Source organism: Letharia lupina, assembly GCF_014066315.1.
Source record: "Letharia lupina isolate WasteWater1 chromosome Unknown contig_11, whole genome shotgun sequence".
Lineage (NCBI taxonomy): Eukaryota > Fungi > Ascomycota > Lecanoromycetes > Lecanorales > Parmeliaceae > Letharia > Letharia lupina.
The window spans coordinates 518,599-543,993 of record NW_023502980.1 but is presented as its reverse complement, the minus strand read 5'-3'; the positions used below and the strand labels follow the sequence as shown (position 1 = coordinate 543,993).

Genomic DNA, 25,395 nt, shown 5'->3' with positions numbered 1-25,395 from the left:
GTAAGCGCAAAGCCAGACGCATGATCTGTAAAATGACCTCAGGCTACAGCGAGCTGTATTTCAAGAAAGTAGAATACAAAGTCCATTTTACTTGCCATCTATGCAGGCAGCCTCGGTAAAGCATCATCGAAGAAGAGAAATGATCTAGAAAAACCTCCTTCAAATCTCAAATCTCAAAGACTTTGCATTTTTTTTTCTCAACCACTTCAACCCATCCACCAGATTTGTCTCCATCTCAGACCATCTCCATTGGCGACTGGCCTTTTATCTCCTTCGATGACCAATCAACCAACCAACCAACCAACCGTCAAAGAGTCTATGGATGCCTCTCTATTGCTCGGTCGCGAAGTAATTGATCAAGATGGACCGCTCCTGACTCTCCTCGCCCCAATCCCGCACCACGACGCAAGAGCAATTGACGACTTTCCGGGCGTTGCCTTCGCGGTCGAGCACGCCTGTGTTCCCCCCCGAACCGCAATCAGCCTCGATGCCCCATTTTTTCGTCACGGAGCCAAGAGACAGCGGGAAGACCACTCACACAAGCCGGCCCACTCCCCCAACATCTTCCCGTCGGGCACCTTGATCAGCGGGATCCCGTGCTCCCCGCACAGCGCCACCACCAGCTTCTTGTAGGCCTCCTCCTCGCACCCTTCGTTCAGCACGCACATGTGCGCCTGGCGCCGGTCGAGCGCTTTGGAGGCTTCGCGGAGGCCGCGGGCGAGGCCGTCGTGGATGAGGGCGAGCTTCAGGGCGCCTTTGAGGGCTTCGAGGGTGGTCTGCGGGGTTGGGTTTGGGGGTTAGTTTGGAGGATTTCTTTCGGGGCGGGATTGGAGGTGGGTAGTTGGGACGTGACGGGGTGGAGGGAGGGAAGGGAAGGGAAGGGAAGGAAGGGCGAAGTTGGTTTCGGGTGTCCAGTAGGAGAGGATGATTGGGGAAGTCGGAACTCACCATCTGAGAGCTGCCACCGGCGGCAGGCGCGTCGGCGGCGACATCGACGGTCTCGGGGTCTTCGGCCGGGGTGGGCGAGGTGGGCTCTTCTCCGTCCGACTGGAAGGGTGAGGAGGAGTTAGCTACGGGTTTGTGCCATTGTACGTCACACACATCATTCTCCCCATGATGCAAGGAAGGATGGAGGAAGGTGTACCATCTTGACTGAGTGTTCTTGTTCAGTTTGAATTGTCGGAGATCCTCAAAGAGCGTAATGGTTTGAGAAGAAAAGTAGTTGAGTTCATGCTTGAGCAAGCACGAGTTCTGAATTGTCGTGTGCGCCAAGCTCGCTAAAATTTCGAGTAAAATTACCGCTAGTGTTTAATGATACAACGAGCCTTCAAGGGGCCGCTCACTCTCTCCTTACGGCATCACGATTGACTTGGAAAGCACATTTTCAATTCTGGTCATTTGGTTAAATTGGGGATCCCAACGTAGAAGTAAAGTGGCACGCTATGAATGCTAAAATGCTTCGGAATACCATAGTCTCGTTGAGTTGCGACTTGCGAGAGCCATCACTGCATCTCAACTTCCATCTCGCGCTTCAGGCTCGATGGCTCATTCCCTCTGCTCTTGCTTATGCCCAACCCTCCAAGTCCAGCAGCCAAGACTGACAAAGAGGAAGCATCTTCATTTGGTAATGCTCTCCCTGGTGCTCCGGCCCCCACAGAATTATCAGCTGTTTCAATCCCAGTGAGCACTGTGGGATCGACAAGGATGTCACCCTGAGCGCGGTTTCTCGTGGTCCTCGTAGGACCATTCATTTCAGCATCAGTCCGGCCAAATAGTTCATGCCACCATCTAAGCTCACCAGTCCCTGGCAGAACCAGTCGTTCTTGACCTCGGACATTATCGTCAATCGTTGCATCGTATATTTCGTTTATGAATTGTTCTTTTCGGGATAAAAAATAGTCCCAAACGCTTCGGGTCTTCTCACTGACACGGGCGTCAACACGCTCTTTCTCATTGTTGTACAGGAAAGTGCCATATTGGCAAGAATAAAGGTGGTAAAGCAAGCGACGGAGAAAGCGTTCATTGAACTCGAACCGAGTAGGATGGCGGTGGAGCAGTTGGTAAGTAGCGTCAAGGAATTGGTGGAAGACTGGGCTAGTCTCTTTGACCTTAGTGGTGCTTTTGTCGCTTCCACTTCCTTTGCCTGGAGCAGCGCTTCTCTTAGAGGTCGGAGACACGTCGTATGGCTGCATTTCGCCATCTGAATCGACGATAGAGTCTTTGCTCTTGTTGTCCTTGTTGAAGAAACCTTTGGCGCTCAACAAGGCATTCTCCAGAGCCTGACCCGCGCCGCTGTTGTGTCCGACTAAGCTCGGCTGCTTGTTGCTATCTCCGCCTACTCGTTCATTCTCGATGTGAAACCATTTTTCGCTCGACAGGAACCCAGATCGATGATTGAATTGGTGACCGAATGATAACCAGTCCTTCTCTACAAGAACGATGAAGCCTTCGAGAGTACGGTAGTAAGGATCAAGACAGAGCTGACCTAGAGCACTGAGCTGGCTTGTTCGATCCCATCCATCGGAGCAGTGTATGAGGACGTGCGAATGTTGAAGAGCCACCTGTCTAGCAATAATTCCCGCCCCATCAAGTAGACCGCCGATATGCTTAAGCCAATGGCTTTTCGCCAGGGCTTCTCGATTTGGTGCCAAGGGCGTCACGTCCGACTCCTTCAGTGTATCGACAACCTTGTTCAGCGAGTCTCTCATAACGTGAATGTTGTCAATTCCCAAATAGATCTTCGTTGCGAAGCGGTAATTGTCCATGTTTTCCGAGCCTAATCCTACAGCTTGCATCGCCAAAGCGTTCACAGTGGGCCGAGCGTCGACTATAAGATTATGCTGCTGCGCTCCGTACACTTTTGGCTCATCCTTGTCCTCGCTTGCTGTCCGATTTATCATCTGATCTTCCAGCGTTTCGGGATCTGTGGGAGGAGGGTCCGACCCTTGTGATCCAATGTCACCTTCGCTCGATCGAAGAGACTGAGGACTCCGAGGTCTGGAAGGCGGCTCTGAAGAATTGGGATCTGAATGCGAAGTGGAGAATATCGCAAGCAAAAGCTTCTCATCTTGGATGCTTCGGTTCCCTCGAACTCCCACCAGCGGCTGAGCACATCTTGTGATGGAGCAATTGTTGACTGGATGTAGGTATGTTAATACAGGTAGACGTACACGCGAGCGATATCTGCCTGCGTAATTGAGGGTATTGTCGGAGATTGATGTCGGCACAGCGAGAAGAGCAGGATATGTTGATGAGAACTAGACAGTTGTGAGACTCGGCTCAGGGTTCCCCAGATACTACCAACATACCGCGTAATCTGTATTGATGTTCGATATCCTCCACCCTTTATCCGTACTCTTCTCACTGACACCTAATCTTCTCCATTCCCTTCTTGCGTCGTACACATTCCACCCATTAACCTCCTTCTCTGGCCGCTGCGGCTGGTAGCTGAATGCGTACAACTTTTCTATCCTTCCCAGTTTGCACGTCCACGCCTTGATGCTATCATATACGTCTCGTGCCTTCTTCTCATCTGCGAAGCAGAAGCAGACAAAAGTCAAGTCCCTACATCGTAGCCGTATCGAAGATGGTAGATGGGATGCTGGTGGAGCTGGGCGTAGAGTACATGTATGGATGATTGGATATGTGATCCATAGTTCTCGAGGTCTAGCGTTAGCTTCCTCTGCGGTAGGAGGCGTATGCGAGAAGATGAGGTGGTGGGGTGTCAGATGTAGATTCCCTTCAACTTGCTCGCCCCTGCGGACGAGTCTGACGTCGTCTACCTGGAGATGGTAAGCTTTGTCTCCAGCAAGGTTATAAAGCTGAAGGCCACCTTCGCAATTCGCGTTCTCTCCATCTCAACCTAAGGTTGCCTGTCCATTATAGTACAGTGGAGCTTGTGGGATTGGAGAAGTTTACTGCACCAATTAGAATGTTGGGAAAAGGAGAGACTTAAGACAAAGAACCTCTGATTCAAATAGCCGGCTTCAAACGAATTATAAGTATTCCATACGTAGTTCGCGATTCCCTTTCCCTTTGAGCCTTGGTCTTAAAAAGGGAAGTTCTTAGCGGCGGCTTGGCTCCCAAGCGAGAGTTTCCACAACGGCAACCCCACTAACAATTTCGATACACTTCAACGACAGCGTCCTCGGTCAACCTCAACTTTCCGACAGCACCGCAATCATGACTTCTGTACCAGGGGCCTCTGTTTCCAAGCGTAGGAAGTTCGTGGCAGATGGTGTTTTCTACGCCGAATTGAACGAATTCTTCCAGCGTGAGCTGGCAGAGGAAGGATACTCTGGTGTCGAGGTTCGCGTCACGCCTACTGTGACTGACATCAGTACGCCCTTGTCCCCGTCCCTTGCCTTTCCACTCTCCTTCTGACCAAGTTATAGTCATCCGCGCAACACACACCCAAGAAGTCCTCGGCGAGCAAGGGCGCCGCATCCGCGAACTGACCTCTCTTATCCAAAAACGCTTCAAGTTCCCTGAGAACTCTGTCTCCCTCTACGCCGCCAAGGTTCAAAATCGTGGTCTTTCCGCTGTCGCTCAGTGCGAATCTCTCCGTTACAAGTTGCTCAATGGATTGGCTGTGAGGAGAGCTTGCTATGGTGTGCTGCGGTTCATCATGGAGAGTGGAGCGAAGGGTTGTGAGGTCGTGGTTTCGGGGAAGCTGAGGGCTGCCAGGGCTAAGAGCATGAAGTTTACAGTATGCTTTGTCTTGTATGGTGACGAGGAATCATGCTAATGGGAGGATAGGATGGCTTCATGATCCACTCCGGTCAACCTGCCAAAGACTTCATCGATTCTGCTACTCGCCACGTTCTTCTCCGCCAAGGTGTGTTGGGTATCAAGGTCAAGATCATGCGGGGATCCGATCCCGAAGGCAAGTCTGGTCCTCAGAAGTCCCTGCCAGACTCCGTCACTATCATCGAGCCAAAGGAAGAACAGACGGTTGTGCAGCCCATGAGCCAGGACTATGGTGCGAAGGCAGTTGCAGCGCAACAGGCAGCGGAGCAGCAGAGGATGCAGGAGCAGCAGGAGCAGGGAACAGAAGAGGGGAAGGAAGACTATGGTCAGGAGTAGAGGAGCAGATGGAGAAGTCGTGGTCTTGTACCTTAGCATGCTGGTATGTTACCGTCAGAGTTGAATGCTGGAACCAATATTCAATTGCTGTTGCCACTGTCATAGAGCTGCATCAACGAAAAGGGATTTTGAAGAGTAAAGACCCATTCGAACATTTCAAAGCCTTGGTAAATGCGCAAGAGAAGGCGCATTAAGGCCGAGCTTCTGGTAGTAATATGCTAGTAGAGTACTTGGGTGTTCAAGGCAAAACAGCCACAGAAGAAGCTAGCCCATCAACGCTGGAAATAGTGAAAAACAGTATGCCCCTCGTGATGGATTGCAACATGTAAATGCAACGGTAAACATCCCGTAAAATGGCCACTTTTATGGTCAAGCAGTCAGTGCAATTATTCTCACGGGTAAAACACCCTTGCAAGTGCACAAATCACGGTGCACAGAACAATCCGATCAATATTTTATGTAGGTATCTCCTCAATGCGTCTAAAGAACCCTGCCTGCCCTGAAAAACAAGCTACCTCGCATTCCTTAACTAAGGTGACGTTGCCATAGCATCACCCACGCTCCCTGCCGCAGTCGTCGCAAAATATCTCACATCCACGTCCTCGTCTTGTTGTAATTTCTCCAGATTCGGTAAGATTTGCTGCTGGATAAGATGTTGACCGGCGGAAGAGGGTTGTAGCGTCTGACCTGACTTTTCGAGATCGAAGATAGTACCATGGGCGGGCAAATGCTTAAGGACGTCGATGAGGACCGTGTAGGATTTGGCGACATTAAAGCGGATGTTTGGAATGTCGTCGGATACGAGTTTGTCCATCATTGGCAGAATGGACTTTTCGATGACCTCTAGATCTATAGCTGGTGCGAGTGTCTATATAGAAGAGGTTAGCCGCATTGATCGAGAGTGAGATGTTTTTAAGGTATGCATACCGAGATGGCGAAGCATGTGGTCATTCGGTAGAGATAATTCGGATGTTTGCCCATCACGATGACCTTTGGGATAATGGCGTTGCTCGCCCACCCAACTCCGAAGACTTCAGTCAGCTTCTTCAGGTTTTTGGTAGCTGCTTCCCGTATCGAGAAAACAGTGTCACCCAGCCAGCTCATGCAAAGCGTGCTCAGCTTATCGTCGAAGAAATCCTGTCCGAGTTGGCCTGCGAGCAATGGGATGTACTCAATAATGGCTAAGCGAACGCGCCATTGCTTGTCTTCGGCTAATTGTACAATGGCCGGAAGTAGTGACTGAGACAGAAGCTCAATACCGATGACTAGAAAATATCAGCACCAGTAATAGATACTGGTCGGTAACAGAAGACAGACCTTTGTTGACTAGCTCGAGCTTCGAGATTATGTGAAGGCGAACGTCAGGGAATTCATCTTTCAGCATTTGCAAAAACATTGGCAGAAGATGTGCAATGGTCCTTAAGGTTTGTCAATTATGATTTGAAGGCGCCATCCACAGATTGCTTACTCTTCCTTGCCCAAGATAGGGGCCAAACCACTAATCTGCGTTCCTAATGCCGCACGTACATGTTGCGAGGTGTCTGACACCAAGTCTTCGATGCTAGTCATTATTTCGTTAAGCAGCGTCTCTCGATCAAGTAATCGACAGAAGCCTGGGCCGCATTAGCACGTCATATCCGGGGCATAGAACATCGATTCATTGACCTGGAATCTGCCCAGCAATAGCAGTGCGGACCTCAGCTTCGGTATCTTTGAGGAGCTTTACGAATGCAGGGACCAAATCGCGGGTCACGGTTTCTTCATCTACAGCTTTTGCAATCTGTGGCGAGTCAAAGTCAGCCTTCTCTTTCACATCTTGGGCATCAATGATTGATACCTTCTCAAAGCGGTCTGCGACCATGTATCGCACTCTCCAGCTCTTGTCCTCAAATAGACTCCGTAAAGCTGTTAGAAGTGTTCCATGACTCGTCTGTTGCTCCTTGGGTATAACTTCCGCAATCGAAATCAATATTTCCACTGTCAACAACCGAACGCTATCCTGATCATCACCGGCCAAATGCTGAAATAGGGGTATCATCTCTTCAATGACTATCTGTGGTGACATCTCCTTTACGAACTTCGCGAGATTGTTCGCGGCCTGCCGTCGAACCATAGGAGTTTCATCATGTACCAGCTGTCCATATTGCTGGCGAAGTCCTTCCTGAGACGGCGGTGTTGCTTTGCTGTAGGGAACATTATAAAGTCCAGTTGCCGAGATCTTTGAGGTGAACCAGTCGGCTTTCGAGAGGCGCACAGTGAGAGGAATGAAGTGGTCTTCAACTTGGGACTGTGAGAGCTCTTTACATATCTTGTTGAGAGATTCGACAGCTTTTTCTCGCACCAGAGGCTCTTCGATTGCGGCGAGGTTCTCTAAAGGTGATAGGAGCACGTGCCCATATTCTGGACCGCCAACGTATTCCACAAAACCTCCGAGCTCTTCACTCAGCGCTGTAAGGACCTCGTCTTCGTCCTCTACCGATTCTATAGCAAAGTCAGTAAGGCGTTGGGTGAGAGCGACGGTCTCAACCTCTAAGGACACTGACCGTCAAGGAATGGTATGAGCTCATCTCTTGTGCGTTCGGCGCCTAGAGCTAGAGCTATGGTTGAGAGCCGGTGTATGGCGTTGAGACGGAGAAGAACATCGTCGTGCTGGTGACGGTTATACGTTTAGGTGCCATGACAAGAGATGTAGTAGGTAGACGATTTACCTTAAGCTCATCGATCAAAACTGCGATTGGAAAGAGAGGATCGTTCTGCCCTTGGTCCTCCATACTGTTGTATAACCCGATCTACAGTCCTGATCGCTGAGTGGGGTGGCCGAGTCTTCGTGACAGGTCGTGTCAATCTGGTGATTGCTCGGGCTATCGAATATGGGATTACTTGCTGCTAGGTGTAGGCATTAAAAACGATTCTAGGGACATGGGACGCAGCGTCAGCTCTGGCTTAGCTCTGTTCCCATTCGGAAGCTCATGAATGGACTTGTTCGTCGAAAAGACTTGGGCGATGTATATGCTCTGCAAGATCAAAGAGTTCGCGCTGACCTTTTGGATTGAGAGCTTGTATCATACCCAAGCTTCAGTTCAGGTCGCAGGCAATTGGTGTAGGAAATGTTGTCTGCAGCGTGTTTATTCATGGGCTTGTGCTTGTGCTTGTTCTGGCCCTGAGCACAGAATCTGGATGTTGTGAACGAGGCTTTGCCGCCAAGCAATTCCAGCCCTACCGCCAAATGGATTTCGTTTACCCGTAGGTAGTGTCTGGACTTTTGTGCACGGCCATGACTCAAGCTCAACAAGAAGAGCCCGCTGCATAATCCAAGAGCTGCCGCATAAGTACCTATTCACTGTTGAGGCTTCGGTTTCTTCCAGGTAGCGCCAATATGCCTACCATAGCTGTCGACAAGGCAGCGCTCTTCGAAGCTCTTGGTCAAGAGTAGGTAAATCACCTCAGTCAACTAATTGACTGTACACCTGGATGCTGATACAATATATTTCTAGTTACACCACAGAAGAGTTCGACGAGCTTTGTTTTGAATTTGGTAGGCAGAGCCATGGGGCACAATGGAGACTTTTTGCTGACAACTCTCAGGGATTGAACTCGATGAAGATGTAAAAACGCACTTTTATCACTGCTACGATATCCTGAGCTAAGCTTTCGATCAGACTTCAATGAGTGACCGGCCAGTGATCAATGGCAAACAAGAACCGGCGCAGCTCAAGATCGAGATACCCGCGAACAGGTCAGAGTGGCAGCAGGGCTCTCACTCAACATCTTTGGCTGAATTTCTTGCCTAGATATGACATGCTATGTTTTGAGGGGATATCTCTGATGCTCAACATCTTCCGTGGAAAGCGAGATGCGCCTCAGTACGCGCTGGCGGCGCCAGCAGGTGGACAGCTGGAATGTCTCACAGCACATAAGCAGGTCAGTGTTCGAATTTTGGTGGAGTTTAAGAACGTAGTGCTGAATCCAAAATAGACGTCAAGAATAAGACCTTACGTTTCCGGGGCCATCCTACGCAATATCAAATTCACACAAGCACGATATGAGTCCTTCATTGCTTTGCAAGATAAGCTACACCAGAATTTAGCTCGACAAAGGACGCTTGTTGCAATCGGGACGCATGACCTGGACACTATACGAGGGCCGTTCACGTACGAGGCGTTGCCGCCTGAACAAATACAGTTTGTGCCTCTGAACCAAACCAAGTCCATGAACGCGGTGGAAATGATCAAGTTCTATGAGGTATGTACGGCATGGACTGATCTAGACCATAAGACCTGATCGTCATTATTAGAACGACAAACATCTCTCGCGGTACCTACACATAATCAAAGACTCCCCGGTTTACCCAGTCATCCTTGACGCAAACCGAACAGTCTGCTCCATGCCTCCAATAATCAATTCCAACCACTCCAAAATCAGCCTCAAAACGCGCAACGTCTTCATCGACATAACAGCCACCGACAAGACGAAAGCCGAGATAGTGAACAACATCATCGTTACCATGTTCTCCCAGTACACCTCGGAGCCCTTCACGGTCGAACCCATTCAGATTAGATCCCCACACAACCATCAAACCCGCCAAGTTCCCGACCTCACTCCACGCGAAACACAAGCCTCAATTTCATATATAAACTCCTGCTGCGGCCTTTCTCTCTCTGCCTCCGACATCTGCTCCCTACTGAGGAAGATGTGCTACACCGCTTCTCCGTCTTCCGCCTCCGAAGACCTAATAGACGTGCACGTTCCACCCACTCGCGCAGATGTTCTGCATCAAGCCGATATAATGGAAGACGTCGCCATTGCGTATGGCTTCAACAATCTCCCGCGAGCTTTCCCCAATATCTCAGGCACCGTCGCCCAACCCCTCGCTATCAACAAACTCAGCGATATCGTACGGCTCGAGGCAGCCATGGCAGGCTGGTCAGAAGTGTTACCTCTCATTCTCTGCTCCCACGCTGAGAACTTTGCGCACTTGAATCGCGTCGATGACGGTACCACTGCCGTCAGACTGGCCAACCCTAAAACGGCGGAATACCAAGTCGTGCGCACATCCCTCCTCCCCGGTCTCCTCAAGACGTTACGGGAAAACAAACACCACAGCGTCCCCATCAAAATTTTCGAAGTCAGCGATGTAGCCTTCAAAGACATGGCCCTCGAGCGCAAAAGCCGCAACGAGCGCCACTTCGCGGCCGCCTTCCTTTCCAAAAACAGCGGCTTCGAAATCGTACACGGGCTCATGGATCGCGTCATGCTCATGTTGAAGTCCGCTTTCATGACTAGTGAGGAGGGGTTGGAGGGCAAAGGGTTGGGCGATAGCGCGTATTGGATTAGCGAGGTGGACGATAAGACATTCTTGCCTGGGCATGCGGCGGCGATACATTTGAGGATGGGAGGGAAGGAGAGGGTGATTGGGACCTTTGGCATTCTGCATCCGAGTGTGTTGGAGAAATTCGAGTTGAGGTATCCCGTTAGTACGTTGGAGATCAACATCGAGGTCTTCCTTTGATGGATGTGGCAAGGGCGAAATCGATACCAAACTTCCCTGCATATAGAAAGCGACTCATCGTCTAATTGCTAAGAAGCCTGGATCGCCCCGCGACATCCTTTACTCACACGAAATAGGTATCACAGAGGCATCACATGCGTGGATCGATCTGTCTTCATTGCTGCTAATTAGGGTATCTTCAAAAGAATCACCAGCCAAACTGAACCTATATGATAACAGATGCTCATATGTGAGTCGCTCACGAAAGCCCACGCCTCGGCCAAAGTAATAAAAGCAGGGCGGAGAACAGGATAATTGCATGGGCAGAGGATGGAGAGCGAAGACGGAATCTGCGCAGACCAGCTCGGATGACAACAAATGATGCAGATGAAATGAAACACCAAAGGCTGGCGGTGTCTAGGGCTCTCAGGACTCAGCCGGTACCGCCGTCACCGTCTCTTCACCAACCTCACGGGCTCGGGATACACTTCCCCTGCTAAAGTCCACAGTCCGGAAAGCTGTTGGCATCGCACCCTGGGTTGATCCAGCTGTAGGTACCCCCTCTGCTTTCTCCTCTTCCTCGACCTCGGTCAACGGCGCACTTGACGATCCAAGTAACTCTCTGTCCGGAATAAACCGCCCAGGGCTTGCTGGGCCTTCTGCCAGCATCTCCGACTGCCGGCGCTGGAGCTCGGCGAGCTTGGCAGCAGGATCCCACACGCTCTGGTCGGGCACGCCTTCTGCGCCTGGGAGGTCGCCAGCAGCATCGCGCTCCGAGCCCCAGAATGAGGGACGACGTATTGGAGCTGGGGTCACGGGGAGGGAGGGGCGTTCGATTTCGGATGGGAAGTCTGTTAATTTCATGCTAGGGCGACGCTGCTGTGATGGATCTTGGATACTAGGGGAGAACATAGGTTCGTCGCCGCTTACGTTTCTTTGGTGGCCACCGGTGGGAGTAGGGTTGTTTAGGAGTACTTGTACTTTGGCGCGTCGATTTTGCGGTAATTGAGATATGTATCGTTCGATTTCAGGCACGTCGTCCCAGGCGTTGGTTCGAGTGTAGCTAGCGAATGGTTCGGTGTCGTTGGAATCCATGGTAGGGGTTAGGGGAGACATTGTTTCAGTTTGGGTTTCGTCGTCGTCATCGTCGGTAGTTACTGAGGGAGTGGCTTCTGAGGGTGCTGCGGGCCGAGGAGCGTCATCTGCAAATACACGGGTAGGTTTGGGTGCGGTGGTTTCCCAAGGGAAGATGGGCTTAGGACGTTCATTCGCTGACGCGGTTGGGGGAATTTGATAGTACATGTCCTTTGGTGGCTCAGGATTCTTGGGTGCTTGAAATAGCTTGCGATCTGCGGACATTTCGTAAGTTTCAGTGGGGAAGTTGGCGGCTTCAGGTCGGGAATGAGCCGGTGGAGCGTTGCTGTGCATCGTCAGTATCGCCAGTATCCTTTCAGCGGTCACTGTGCTGGTCTTGCTCACTGTATGGGGTCCCAGTCGACTGAGAAGCGTCGTTGCTGTACAGTAGGTGTTGGCGTGACCTCTCCTCGCTGTATAGCTTCAGCTAGATTGGTCTTATCGGTCAGCGACGGCTCGGTAGTATGGACAGGAGCTTCTGGCTCCTCAAGTCCGTCCACCTGCGACCGTACCGAGGAGAAACCGTAGTCCGTGCTAGACATTTCGCCCTTCACGTATTGCTGTACGGTCCTTGACTGCTTCGGTGCTTGGCCTGATATATATGCTGTTGTCTATTGAAGCTCGTTAACGGCGTGCAGTTCACACAGGTCAAGAACAACTTACTGGGGTCCTGTAATGCTTGTCATAGACCGCCCACCATCGTCCCAGCAACTCCTCATACACTCCACTCGCTTCTTTTGGCTCCCTCCCAATCAACCACGGCTTGTTACTCCCAATGTAGTGCACGATATTTATTTGACTCTGAAAGTGCCTGTAAGCTGGCACATATTGATAGTTCCCATTGGGCGTGCAATTATACGTGAAGCTCAATCTCTGCCAATCCCGGAAGTGCGTATTCATCAGCCCTTGATCTGCTCCATCGAAGCTTATTCCTCGTTGTGCCAGAGCCAGTAGAGCGTAGTAATCGCCCATGTTGGGTTTCAGCGAGAGGACACCGCTGTTGAAGCAATCCGGCCATCCTATGTCCGGTACAGCTGCAAAGCTTGGAGGATTACTGAACAGCTCATCAGGTGCTCGTAGCGTTACGACATCTGCGTCTATGTACACGATGTGGTCGAATTGGGTCTGCCGCCAGAGGGCTATCTTGGTGAAGGTGGAGACGAGGTCTGGTCGGTTCATGAGGTAAAGGTTTTGCGGAGACTTGTTTGTGATACGGTCGACGGGTATGACGTGGTCGTATGCTGTCTGCAAACAAGGGTTAGCAAGGTTATCTGCATTGGAAGCGACTTAGGGATGTACTTTGAGCTCCTCAAGCGTTGAGGCAGATAGAGAATCGAGAGTGACGAGGATAGCCAATTGCTTCGTAGTACCATTGTCTCGTAAAGAATGTGCAAGAACCATGGCACCTGACACGACGTTTCAGTATTGAATGTGTTGAAGAGGTTTGACAGTCTTACCAGGCAGGTATGCATCGCTCGTGAGCAGCTAGAGAACGTCAATTCTGTTCCCAGACGCGATGTTCGCCCAATGGTCGAGGAAGGGGGTTGACTGACCGTGCAAAATGTTTCTTGCCTTGTTGCCGCCATTCTTACAGATTTCCGCTCATAACGAGTCCTGTCAGACGTTATCAAGTAGAAAAATTGGCGGAAGAAAAACCAGCTTTCTGCCCCGCCTCGAGCGGTTGGATTCGAGCGTCACATGCAAGTCAAAACTGCCCCGCATCCAACCCTAATTTTGGGGGGCTAGCCGAGGCGAATTGACCGCCTCGCCTCTATCGCCTGGCTCTCCAACATCACGAGATCTTCAAGCTTGCAAGAAACATCTGTATGTCATGAGCATGATTTCTAAGACTTGAAAGTGACGTTGTCTATGAAACGATGTGGAGACAGGTGCGCCGGTGAATGTACCTTGATGAAGTCCCGTTATCAATCTCCTAGCTGTCAACAGAAAGCAAAAGAGAATGGGAAATTGTTGTACTCGATACGCCAGTATTCCACCAGCCATCCGTCCATGCATGTCCATAACCATCAATGCGTATAGTCGTTTCGTTCCGTTATTCTCAACATGTACCATCAAACCCTACTGCAGCATTCCTCTCTTCTCACATAATAGCACACCCTCCACTCCTCGCCCTTCTCCTTCCATTCCTGGGTCCTCCCTCCTCCTCATCCGCATGCACCATTGCCGCCTCCCTTAACCTCCGCCTTCTTCTCCTGGCCCCAGCTCCTTGTGCACCAGCCTCCTCACTCGCAACCATGTAATCCGCCCATTTTCTTTCCAACCTACTTGCGGCCTTCGCTTCACCCTTCAGCACCCTCTTCATATGCTCATTGACAGTATCTTGATACCCGTAAAAGCATTTCAGAGAGACAACTTCTCGTCTGTTGGGCTCGGTGTTGCGGGAGAGAACCTCGCGGACGCCGGTCCACGTGACATTTTGGCAGTCGTAGACGACTAGACGGAGACCGATGGTTGGGGGAGCATTCGTGGCCAAAGGGTTGATACGGTCACGGATGCGGATTTGCGCTGCGGCTTCTGTCAGGACGAGGTCCGAGACGCGGGTGTTGTCCATAAAGACAGTACGAAGCTTGGGGCAAGACTTTATGACTTGGAGCATGCCGCTATCGCCTAGATTTTCGCAATAGCTGACGTTGAGGTGCTGAAGTTGTGGAGCACATGGAGATTTAGCAAGGTTCTGGAGGGTGCTATTGGAAAGGTGGTCAACTTCCTCCAGATTCAGGTGGGTCATATGTGGAGTTGAATCGAGTATTCCCGTAAGGGCATCATCGGTCAATTCTTCACAAAAAGAGAGCTGAAGACCACAGAGACTCGGCATGTTGCCTGCCAGGCATTTGACGCCTTTGTCGGTGAGTTGCGAACATCGGCTGAGATCGAGATGACGAAAGTTTCGAGGCGAAACCACAGCCCGTTCAGTCAAAGGATCGATTTCAGGGTCGACACCTTGAATCAGTACCTGAAGGGCCTCATCGTCAAGCTCGACACAATGATCAAGGAATAATCTTTCAAGAGTGTTGCGAGTGAATAGCTCAAGAAGGAGTGCTTGATCGTTGAAGCCTTTGACCTCTCCGGCTCGTAGGTCCTTGAGTCGAGAGCATGACTGTACGATCCTGATCAGACCTCTTGAATCAACATTCTGGCACCAAGATATGTTGAGATGCTCCAACTGTGGACAATTTTGAGCGATGATCCTAAGTGCGGAATTACTGAGACCTTTCATGCCTGAGAGGTTGATGTGCATGAGCCGTGGGTTCCGAAGAAGGAAGTAATGCACTGAGCTCCTGTCAATACGGCAGCCCTCGAGAGAGAAGTATTCCAAGTTTCTGCAAGCGTCTGTTATATTTTGGCCGTCTTTGCCCCAGCTTTCCGGCATCTGTGCACAGCCTCGCAGGTTGAGATCTCTTACAAAAGGTCCAGCTCTTTCCATGATTTTGCTCAACGAAGCCGCAGGTATGTCTTGGTAGTATTCCTGGGTGTCGAGATTACTCCAGAGCTGTCCATCAAAGCACATCTTATGCCACCTTCTTGAGACCGCCGAGCACTTGACGATCTCCCTTGGTCTCAGGAATTGGAGTATGTGCATTGCTAATTCTTGAGGCATCTCACCCCAAAAGTTGATATTCCTCCTCTTGCGAAGCTCCTTTACACGGACTATCGGCTTCGAGAAATAATCCTCAAATACACCGGCCATCCCTGATGTGACAGCGGACATTGCTTCTTTTGTGCCCGCCCGCATGTCTGCCGGTAAAGGTACACTTTTCGGCATAGGTGAAGCATGACCAGCAAGCTCACTGTCCAGACATCGAATCCGAGTTCCGGAATCGAAGTTCTGATTCTCTGGACCAGGAGTACTTGCTACTGAAGTTGGTGCGGTCGAGAAAGCACCGGAACGGGTGGAAGAATACGAGTTCCCATACGAATGGCCGTGTCTGGAGTTGGAGGATGATAAGGATACGCAGGACATTGAACCTTTGCTTCCACCTGGATAGGAAGTGGGAGGAGCTCGGCGCATCGAAGCCAGCGACTGAGAGGATGACATCCTTTGCAGGCTCTGCAAGAGACGCCTGCGACCCTTGAGCTTGGGTGGCTGCTCGAACGGAAGCGGTCCCCCTGGCAGTGGTGATCCATTTGTGCTGATAGAGGTCATCGTCCCAGACGATTCGGTCATCTCGTCCCAAATCACCTGAGATATCTTGTAGAGCTCCGATAACGAAGATGTGTTTAATGAAGTGGTCCGGTCAGCCTTGGCACCCTTTGCACCTGTAGCTGCTGGAGCTCCGATGTATTCACTGCCGGCCAATCGCTTCTCTTAGCGCAGTTGCGAAGCTCGCAATGTGTTCGTCTGTCAACGAGCGTTTCTCGCCAACGTTGAAAGCCGTTGAGTACTCGCTGCTTACAGTGTGGGCCTGGCGGGGTAAAAGCGGGTCAGCCGTGCATCCGTCTGACAGACTCAAGAATGGGCACATGAAAGCAAAACAGGCACACTCACAACTCAACGGGGGCCCATGAGCGATTGGGAGATGCCAGCAGGCGAAATCACAAGATCTTCGCTGTCCTTTATCTCAGCCTTGGGTGTGTTGGTAGCTGTCTCGCGGTCATGCCGGGCTTGGCGTTTCCGTTATCGTCTATCGCTATCGATAAAGGGTGCAGATGACCCCGCAGAAGGACGTGGTGAATTGGGAAGATGACCAAAAAAGCACACGACGCAGTCCCTTTGATCGGCAATGACCCGAATGGAGGGAACTTGAATAACGACGGAGGGTTTGCAGCAGGAGGAAAAGAAGAAGAAGAAGAAGAAGAAGCAGAGCTGAGATTCGAGAGAGCTGACTACGGATTGCGGGTAAAATGGGATGCCAAGTCTCACTAGGTAAAGTAGAGTGGTGGAGCTTCCCTGCAAGGGCCTGGAACGAGGCTGCATTGTCTAAGATAGGTACTTGCTGCCAAGGTCACCGATAGCTTCTGGCTACTTGCATGCATTGCCATCTTCAAACTACAAGTTTGACGCTGTTCGAAAGAAGAGCCTTGCCTCCGACTTCTGCAAGACTCGTTGCATCTTGATAATCTACCTGCACCTGCTTGGCTGAAAGCATTCCCTCCTGTATCACCCCAGATACACTCAAATAAGATCGACGCATTCGCTAGAATGGGGTCTTGTGGTGTGGGTGTGGAAGTAGATTCACCGAGCGGGGTACTCCCCCACTTCAGTACTGCATCGTCCACTAAGAGAGGCAAAGCACGCGAGGACACATCGACTTTGCCCTGATTCAGCGGCTCGTGCGGTATTTATGTATGTGGTGGGGCCAATCATTGGCGTTCCATTTGCCATGGGCCTCTCCGCATGCAGATCCTAGCTGGCGACGCAGCGAGGCTGTGGATCCCTTCAAAAGACCCTGAGTTGCCTGGCAAATTTTATTGGAGCCTCAAAGACCCTGAGAAGTGGCATACTTCCCAGAACATGCTCTGGCCCGCAAGGCGCAGAGAAGAGAGCGAATAAGAGACCGACCGGCGGCAGTGGTTTACCCGGAGGATTGGTCGTTATGTGGGGAAGACGTACTAATTGAATTGCTTTGGTTCTGCCGAAGTGGCACCGAAATTTCTGAGTACGGTCTACGTAAGGACTTTCATACCAGAATAGACTTTGCCAACCTATGCATGTTAGGTATTTGAGGACTTGCTAAGTGGGTACGAGTAGACGATCAAAAGAAAGTAGAGAACCATGGCAACTTTGACAATAAAACTGATTTGAACGTAACATCCCTGCAGGTCTGATCTTGGATCTTGCGTCAAAGGATAGGAGACGTCAACCTCTCCCCACCCTCCCCACCGGACTCCAACCTGCTAATTTTTCCCTCCTTCGCCACCTGCCCATTCCGCCAAGGCGATGTCGACTTCGTCAGCCCGACCCCATTCGAATCGCCAGAGATCTGGTCGGAAGGGTACTTGATGAGCCATTTGAGGCCTTAGATCGCGTACTTGTATGCTCGACGGAGTGCTGGGCAGGTAGGCGCTGACGATGACGATGGGGGTTCCGAGAAAGGCCCAGATGGCCGGGTAGGTGTTTACCCAGCTGCCGTCTGTGGGGAAGATGCTGCTGACGGCGATGACGCGGACGATACTGGTTATGCAGACGCTGAGGGGGTGGGGCGTCAAAGCGGTAGTCATTGAGGGTCTTTGGATTTGGAATCTGTGGTGAGGGGATGATGGTTCGCGCTTCTTTCGTCTCCATTTGGGACTGTAAGGAAGTGTTTGATACTTACAGTCTTCCTGGGCGAGAACATACCCGCAAGCTGGATTTTATGTATCACGGAGCTTTGCAACCGCCACAGAAACGGGATGGGCAAACCTGAAGTACAAAAATCCGTAATGGAGTTCAGCACACCAATGGCGATGAGCTCGGCATTGAGATTGACGCAACGGGGCTCGATACTCGAATCCCAATCTGAGCGTATTGGTAAACATTGGAAGATGACGACGAGAGTACCCGCAATAGTTTAGCACAAGGTGAAAGCGGCAACGGTCCAGAGGACGATCTTAAACTTTTGACTTGGGAAAATAGCGGTGGTAGAGAAGGAAAATAGAGAACTCAACGGTGATCATCGCCGGGTCGTAGAGGACTTCGGAGGCTGTTTCGAGGTTCGCGGTTGACACACTGGGTGTTTGAGTGTGATTGAGTGACGTCCCAATCCGAAGTGGACCAAGAGTAGATTTGAGGTTGCGTAGACGGCTGAGAGATGGGGGCACATTTTAGCACTTAATGCTGCTTCAAAGATCTCGTGGGTGCGCTCTTACCAACACGACAAGCATCATCCTATCATCCGCTCTCAAAGGAGTTTTGTTCAGTCTCCTAGCGAACAATCTGAACCCAACCGCGATGAGCGTAAGGCAAAGGCGTGTTGCAGCGGCGGCGATGACATTTGCACGCCGCTCCTTTGAGGCGTGAGCAAGTAGATATTGCATTTCGCTATGCGTTAGACTGGCCATCTTTACAAGAGCGGTAGCTTAGTTCAGATACGCTGAGAAAGTAGTCAAAGAAAGGTGCATCTCAGAATTATTTTTGAAAGTTCACCTGGTCTGCGCCCTTCAACTCATTGTAATATAGGACACATAAGACTCTACGCCGTGCCTCATGCAAGCCATCGTGAAATCGTCAGCAAAGACGCGGAAGGGTAGGATCCAGTCTATCGTTGACTTGACAATGTTTTTGAAGAATTTAGCCTCTCGCTTAGACGTGGAGAAATACATATGCTGCAGTCATGAAAATGCATAATCGATTATGAAGTTTTTTGACTACAGAGTGCTGCATGTTGCGGGACTGCGCCCAGAGGATACCGCTGTGAAGATTCGATGAGACCGCTTGAATGGGGCGGACATCGTCTTTTGAGAGACGAGATCTTGACCACTTTGGAGATGAAATCTTTTTGGAAAGAGTAGCGTTTTGACGGGAGATCCAAGATGCCTCTGGGCTCATGTTGATCTTCAATAGCGGAGATGGAGGAGCTGATGTATATCCATGCTCTCAGGAATTAGACCTGATTAGACATCCAGCCTAGCATCGAAAGAATGTGGGGGAAAAGATCAGCGAGAGAAAGTATTGGGGAAGGCGCAAAAGAGAAGTGTATGCATCCTAGCCTTCTCCTGAGAAGGCATACAATAGTACCTGCGGTCACGATCCTATTTGGCTCAGACCATCATAGGTCTCTCTACAAAGACTGAATATTGTCCGAGAACGCGTCTCAACGAGCTGGATTGTCACGGGTTGGATCCAGAAGGATGGTAGCTCGATAACAAGATCGCCAGCCTTGCACCATCTTATCAGGCTCTAGTCAGTCGGTTCGGCATAGTATGATATGGCAGACAGATAGAACAGTCAATACCTTGTACCGTTACTGATATTGGGATCCTACCGTGTCATGAATCACGTGCGCTCTTTTGGAAATCTCAATGTCATGAAGCAAACCTGAGCATGTTCAAATGCTGGGAAGAGATACGTAATAAAGAATTCTGAAGCTTGTGGATGGTTTCATAAGACAGGCCAGCCTCAAGCAAATTAGCGAGCTGTGATGGATCTGGACCCCGACCTCAGCGAATTTTGCCGTAGGCTAGAGATTCGAGGCAATAAGTGTGCCTTGGTCATTGTGATGGGGACGATGAGTTGAAATTGCGTATGAGGGATACTGATTGAGCCACATGGTACGGAGATGGTGGGTCTCGACGCTCTTCGCGCCATGATTGGAACCTACACGCTGGCATTATGGCTACGGAACATCATTCGATCCTAATGAAAGTGTACACGAGAGATCACAGTGCCCGCAGTGGAGCCATGAGATGTAAGACGTAAAGTAGGTCGGACGTGTCCACGATTGGGAACTTCGGCGTGAACACAAGTCGGAACCCTTGCTTTCTAGTAGGTAGATCCTCATTCATCATCATATTTGCAAAGCAGGATGAGTGAATGCTGGCGCCAAAGAAAGAGCAGATGTCTTGGGTCAAGGTTAATGAAATAGTAGCTCCGGAGGTAGTCATGGTACATCTGATAATCGAATTCATTGCTCCATTCCAACACAAAAAACTTCGTAAGCGCGATGATTGCACTCGTTGATAGCGCCGATCCTTTGCTCAAACTGTGTCAACTTTCTCCAAAAATTCGTCTCGTCTAGTACTGACGAATCTTTGTCTGAGAGAAGTAACGCGGCATCTGTCACCACTCTCACGGAATCTCCAGAGTTCCCACTACCGGCGAGAACAGAGCTGGCAGCGAGTTCAGCCATAGCCCCTCTGACGAACTCCGCCGACCATCCATTTGCTTCAAGCCGCTGTGGCTGCTCGTTGATAAATTCACGAAGCCTTGATGCTATGTTTGGACGGAGTTCGTCCATTGTCGGTTTTGCGTAGGCAACAAGAATGTCGCGAAGACCGCGGTGGATAGACCACGACAGAGAAGACCAAGGCAAGCAATCCAATGTATGTTCCAGTATTTCTTGTTCCATCGTTGGAACAAGCATTGATACTTGAATGTTTTGCTCTGTACTCGGCAAACGAAGATCAATGGCACCAGACGGACGCTCTTCATCCATTCGTCGGGCCAAGAGAAAGTCGGCGTCGTAGACCTTGCCGCCCATAAGATTGTATAGATGCCGGCTTCCATGTGCGCCTGGAAATCCTTTGCGCTGATACTCTAAGATCCAGGTTGCAGGTGGCTTTCGACCTGGGAAATCACATTGGAATGACGTCCCGTCGGCCGAGGTGATGACTCCGGCCATCATCTGGACACATTTGCTCACTCGCACCCGGAACGTCAAAGGATAGACGTCTGTCGATGTGTCATGAGAGTCGTGAGGGTGGAATTGCACGACGGCAGCGGCACCCAGAGGCCATTCGATATAGAAGTGCCCACAATATGAGGCATACGAGGCCCGGTGACCGCTAGCGTCACTGTAGCGGAACATTGTTCGGCCATTGCAGAGAGCAAGGATCGTGATCAGCGTAGTGCGGGAGATCACGATGCACGTTGTCGAACCATGACGTGTGAGAGGACGAGCCTGCAGAGATGCCCATGACTGTAGTTCTTGACGGGGGCACAAATCGGGTTCAATAGTAATTGTGCAGGAAGTCGGCCTTTTCTCCAATGCTCAGTAGCAAGTTCGGTCTTAGTGTCTGCCCCGTAGACTGGAGACGGTGCTCGCTGGTGAAAAATCGCAAGAAGAGCGGTCCAGCTGGCTTTTCCAGGCTTCTCCAGCGGGAGTCTGCTAACGCCGATGACATTGAAACCACGGAACCCATCAGTGAGCTTTGCATACATGAAAGGACCGATCGGTGTGGGCTGCGCAAGTCGATTCCATGCCTTCTTGGGCTGACGCTTGATCCAATTTCCCAAGTGCTCCTCAGTCCGAGAGGTATGGTATGGGTCTAAACGGTCCTGGATAGCACTCGCTTGAGTGATGAGAGAACCAAGTCCGACTGCAGTGACCATAAAGGATAGCTGTAATGGTTGAAGAAATGGTCAGTAAATATCTGCGACCGCAGCATCGTCTACTCACAAACAATTTTAGGGGGCCAACCCAATATGTGTCACGAGCCATGTGCCGCATCGTATCACAGCCTGATGGGGGTGAGGTGCGGCGATGCTCGTCGTGAGTTTTGGGGGAAACTCTTTTCGACTTGTCTTAAGATGTGTGGCTGCAAATCGACTGTGCTGGCGGTGAATCAAGCCAGTGAGCAGAGAGGAATAAGCGACTCGGTGATGCACGCTGCATAGTGGCGAATCCTCCAAACAGAACGAGTCGTCGAGGAAGTGGGCGGAACTCCAGACGTAGGCAAATACCACTCGCCCAAAGATGCTGATGCTTGACAACCCTTTGTAGAGAATGACTGTCTTCGCAGTAGAGGTCATCCAGGACTCAGCAGTCTGAAAGGCCAAAGAACATAACTTATACTGAGACTATCAATCTACTTAAAAGGAGACTGTCTACTCGAGGGTGAGTCTCTATCGTTGTGGCTAGTAGGGTGTTGAAATAGCCTAGGGCTGTGCGAATATCCTCGGCTCGAAGCTCAAAACACCGACCATCTGTGTACTGTGACATGCCACACTCCATGCTCTCCGTGATCATGCTGACAAGATGCCACAGGACGCTTCACCAGTCAGCATGTATGACTGTTCTCTACCAGCCAGCCTCCAAGAGGTTCTGATCCCCTCACTGCCAGCCTCGGGCTACTACGTTCCCAACTTCATCACGGAGACTGAAGAGGCACATCTCCTACAGAAAGTAAGTTCTCCGGCTTTTGGCTTCTCATTTCTACGACACTAGCAGCTCCTGACCTTGCCAGATCAACAATGCTCCCTTGCCAACTTGGAAAACCCTCGCCCATCGCCGTCTTCAAGCCCACCCATCGCCCCTCTCGCCCACGAACACCCTCCTCGCCGCCCCCCTCCCCACATGGCTGCGAGATCCTGTAGTACCGCGCCTACTGTCCCTGCCTGTCGATTTAATCGACAGCATTTTCCATAATTCTCCACACGGCACACCAAATCATTGCTTGATCAATGAGTATTTGCCCGGTCAAGGCATCCACGCCCACGAGGATGGCGACGCCTACTACCCTGTTGTAGCAACTGTGAGCTTGGGGTCGCATATTATTCTGGATATCAAGGCGAAGAAGAACAATACAATGGGCGAAAAGTCGCAGGATATGCCACGCTGGAGGGTATTGCAAGAGCCAAGAAGTCTACTGATTACGACTGGAGAGCTTTACACTGACTGTTTGCACGGTATCAGCGAGGTGAAGATTGACGAGGTTCTGGGCGAGAGCAGCATTGCCAACTGGAATTTGTTGGGAGACAGGACGCCTTTTGCAGGAGGCCAGGCGGCTAGGGAGCCGAGGGTTAGTTTGACTTTCAGGGATGTGATACGGGTTAAGAAGCTTGGGAAAGCTTTCGGCATTCTAAACAGGTGAAGACACAAGGGCACCAACTGGTCGGAATGGGAAACTTTCTGCTCTTCCTTACATAAGACTTGGCGGAATATTTGGCCCAAGCTCGTTGAATGCATCTCAGTACAGGCCAGGTACTATGATCCATCTGTGAGCCACCGCATTTTTCCCAAATTTCCGCTCATACCACTTTTTACTCGTCGTCGCACTCACCGTCAAGTTAGCTGATACAAAGACAAATGCAGTAAACATTGTCCTGTTGATCAAAGCACCCTTAGGCGCAGCTACGAAAGCCAAAGACAAATAGATCAGACATTCCATTGTGTAATGAGGGCAGATAAAGCTCTGAAATATAGGGTGTACCGGGAGTGTGTACTTTGGTAACGAAGCGAGATAAGCATGGCAGTCATGCTGTACACCGGACGCCAGTATAAAGATTGGAATGCCGATGATTGCTTTTAGAGATAGTGCGGAGAGGGAGATGTTGGAGGTGATCGGTTCTGCGGAGAGCAAGGCGTCTGGAGACGGTTGCTTAGTCAAGATTGATGAAAGCCATCAGTGCTTCGCGAATGATACTACAGGGTGATGCGACATACCTGCTCCTTCGATCCAACACGAAACACCTAGAGCCAGATAAAATGCTATGCCAAGCAGCCAATGGACGAACCACATCTTCGACCTGGATGACTTGACGGGAAAACTAGTCTCGAGAAGCCTCCGAATTCCTTGTACGGTCACAAGAGACCAAGTCAAGACAACCTGATCCACTGTCATGCCGTTGGCTTGAGTGTTGGGCCTTACGCTCCGACATAGCATCTCCAGCACAGAACCTTTCGCAAGAATTTGCACCCCCCAGAACAGGGAAGAGCACACGGAGATAATATAGAAATGTTGGAACCATCTATGAGGCACCTGTATAGCATCTAAACGCTCGAGAAGCCATTCCAGTGTCTTACTCGCGTTTGCGTTAAGTTTCTCAGCAGGTTTGTTGGTTTCATGCTGACACTGATCACTATTCTTGACTGGTATTGCTCGCGAACCGTATGCAATGTAGCGTGCCCTGACAGCAGGAATGCTGTTCAGCAACAAGACCTGGACATGTAAACATCAGAGATGAAGTACGCCTGTGGAATAGACCCTTTACCGTAGAAGCAGACAGAATGAAGAATGCCTGCAAAAGCAACGAAGGGTCTTGGAAGTACTTTGGGTGATTGGACAATGTCTCATTTATGCAACCTTGGCATAAAAGCTCGGTCCAGCCTTTCATCTCTCGATGGTTCCTTAGACAAAGCCTGATCTTCGAGCAATTTTTATATCTTCAACAGCGCTACATAAGAAGAGAAATCATACGCAGCCATTCCAGGGAATATCGAGGGCTTCGTGAAGGACTTTCGGAGGATCTTGGCATGGCTTGGCAAGATCAATTTGACCAAAAAAATCTTGCTGATGCACTAGGACAACTTGGGACTAACGCATTACACGTACCTAAGGTAAGGTACCTTACTTTATGTTATTAGAGGCATTTACCTAGTTCGTATTAGATTCGATTTCTAATGGCGCTGATACAATAGGGACTATCAAAATTACTTCTGATTATCGAATAATGGACTTTCTAAAAGTCTAATAAGCTACTTGTTGTTTGATAGCACCCTACTATTAGATAGTAACTTTCTGAATCCATTGAGTAATAGACTCGTAACTGGAATACCGTGCTAACTACATTCGATCTAGGGCTACTAGATTCTTAACTTGAAGATATTCTTGAAGAGGGGTCGGCCGTTATATCTTCCTCTTCCTTATTATAGCGACCATGCCTAGTGCGTTTCCCGGTCGTATTCAACAATGTCTGCATCACGAGATCCTCCTCCGAGTTAGAGGTGCTGGAGTCGCTGCTGTCTAGGGCCTCGATCATCTGCTTGGTAAATAGATGTCTGATGTCTGACGCAGGCGTCTGTAAGGGCGCGTTTAGGCGTCTTTCTGGCCATGGCGTTACTGGAGGATTGGGCTTGATAAAGGATAGCGCGTTATATGTATAAGAGGCTACTCTAGAGCGTGTATATGATACGAAATAAGTGACTTATGGAGTGTACTTGCTGGTTCAGAGTAGCAAGTCATAAGTCGATGTGATTCTACTTATGGTAGGGCTGAAAATAGGGCTACAGGGGTAAATAAGTGGATTATTCGATAATCAGAAGTAATTTTAATAGTTTCTAATGATATTACGGTGCTTTTTACTTTCTTTT

General features: G+C 50.2%; 9 protein-coding genes across 9 annotated transcripts; 3 read left to right on the top strand and 6 right to left on the bottom strand.

Annotated features, from left to right (window-relative positions):
- Nucleotides 1-330: 330 nt before the first annotated feature.
- On the bottom strand, nucleotides 331-1,147 carry HO133_000727 (uncharacterized protein; the record flags this gene model as incomplete). Its single annotated transcript, XM_037291664.1, has 4 exons — nucleotides 331-455; nucleotides 539-776; nucleotides 949-1,047; nucleotides 1,145-1,147. The coding sequence occupies 4 exons, from the start codon at nucleotides 1,145-1,147 to the stop codon at nucleotides 331-333; spliced, it is 465 nt and encodes a 154-aa protein (XP_037152026.1).
- A 355-nt stretch (nucleotides 1,148-1,502) lies between these two features.
- Nucleotides 1,503-3,856, bottom strand: HO133_000726 (uncharacterized protein; the record flags this gene model as incomplete). Its single annotated transcript, XM_037291663.1, has 4 exons — nucleotides 1,503-3,104; nucleotides 3,171-3,257; nucleotides 3,309-3,782; nucleotides 3,833-3,856. 4 exons carry the CDS (start codon nucleotides 3,854-3,856, stop codon nucleotides 1,503-1,505), a joined length of 2,187 nt encoding a protein of 728 aa, XP_037152025.1.
- Nucleotides 3,857-4,182: 326 nt separating this feature from the next.
- Nucleotides 4,183-5,085, top strand: HO133_000725 (uncharacterized protein; the record flags this gene model as incomplete). The annotated part of the gene is made up of 3 exons (XM_037291662.1): nucleotides 4,183-4,339; nucleotides 4,395-4,708; nucleotides 4,759-5,085. 3 exons carry the CDS (start codon nucleotides 4,183-4,185, stop codon nucleotides 5,083-5,085), a joined length of 798 nt encoding a protein of 265 aa, XP_037152024.1.
- A 529-nt stretch (nucleotides 5,086-5,614) lies between these two features.
- HO133_000724 (uncharacterized protein) lies at nucleotides 5,615-7,856 on the bottom strand (the record flags this gene model as incomplete). The annotated part of the gene is made up of 8 exons (XM_037291661.1): nucleotides 5,615-5,953; nucleotides 6,013-6,350; nucleotides 6,403-6,503; nucleotides 6,554-6,698; nucleotides 6,751-6,865; nucleotides 6,923-7,566; nucleotides 7,629-7,734; nucleotides 7,794-7,856. 8 exons carry the CDS (start codon nucleotides 7,854-7,856, stop codon nucleotides 5,615-5,617), a joined length of 1,851 nt encoding a protein of 616 aa, XP_037152023.1.
- Nucleotides 7,857-8,461: 605 nt separating this feature from the next.
- Nucleotides 8,462-10,594, top strand: HO133_000723 (uncharacterized protein; the record flags this gene model as incomplete). Its single annotated transcript, XM_037291660.1, has 7 exons — nucleotides 8,462-8,514; nucleotides 8,580-8,620; nucleotides 8,671-8,690; nucleotides 8,745-8,821; nucleotides 8,877-9,006; nucleotides 9,061-9,327; nucleotides 9,380-10,594. 7 exons carry the CDS (start codon nucleotides 8,462-8,464, stop codon nucleotides 10,592-10,594), a joined length of 1,803 nt encoding a protein of 600 aa, XP_037152022.1.
- Nucleotides 10,595-10,999: 405 nt separating this feature from the next.
- Nucleotides 11,000-13,293, bottom strand: HO133_000722 (uncharacterized protein; the record flags this gene model as incomplete). Its single annotated transcript, XM_037291659.1, has 6 exons — nucleotides 11,000-11,993; nucleotides 12,053-12,318; nucleotides 12,371-12,952; nucleotides 13,007-13,113; nucleotides 13,165-13,192; nucleotides 13,261-13,293. The coding sequence occupies 6 exons, from the start codon at nucleotides 13,291-13,293 to the stop codon at nucleotides 11,000-11,002; spliced, it is 2,010 nt and encodes a 669-aa protein (XP_037152021.1).
- Nucleotides 13,294-13,808: 515 nt separating this feature from the next.
- HO133_000721 (uncharacterized protein) lies at nucleotides 13,809-16,191 on the bottom strand (the record flags this gene model as incomplete). Its single annotated transcript, XM_037291658.1, has 2 exons — nucleotides 13,809-16,014; nucleotides 16,172-16,191. The coding sequence occupies 2 exons, from the start codon at nucleotides 16,189-16,191 to the stop codon at nucleotides 13,809-13,811; spliced, it is 2,226 nt and encodes a 741-aa protein (XP_037152020.1).
- A 4,077-nt stretch (nucleotides 16,192-20,268) lies between these two features.
- HO133_000720 (uncharacterized protein) lies at nucleotides 20,269-21,171 on the bottom strand (the record flags this gene model as incomplete). The annotated part of the gene is made up of 1 exon (XM_037291657.1): nucleotides 20,269-21,171. One exon carries the CDS (start codon nucleotides 21,169-21,171, stop codon nucleotides 20,269-20,271), a length of 903 nt encoding a protein of 300 aa, XP_037152019.1.
- A 1,170-nt stretch (nucleotides 21,172-22,341) lies between these two features.
- HO133_000719 (uncharacterized protein) lies at nucleotides 22,342-23,176 on the top strand (the record flags this gene model as incomplete). The annotated part of the gene is made up of 2 exons (XM_037291656.1): nucleotides 22,342-22,488; nucleotides 22,550-23,176. 2 exons carry the CDS (start codon nucleotides 22,342-22,344, stop codon nucleotides 23,174-23,176), a joined length of 774 nt encoding a protein of 257 aa, XP_037152018.1.
- Nucleotides 23,177-25,395: the final 2,219 nt, after the last annotated feature.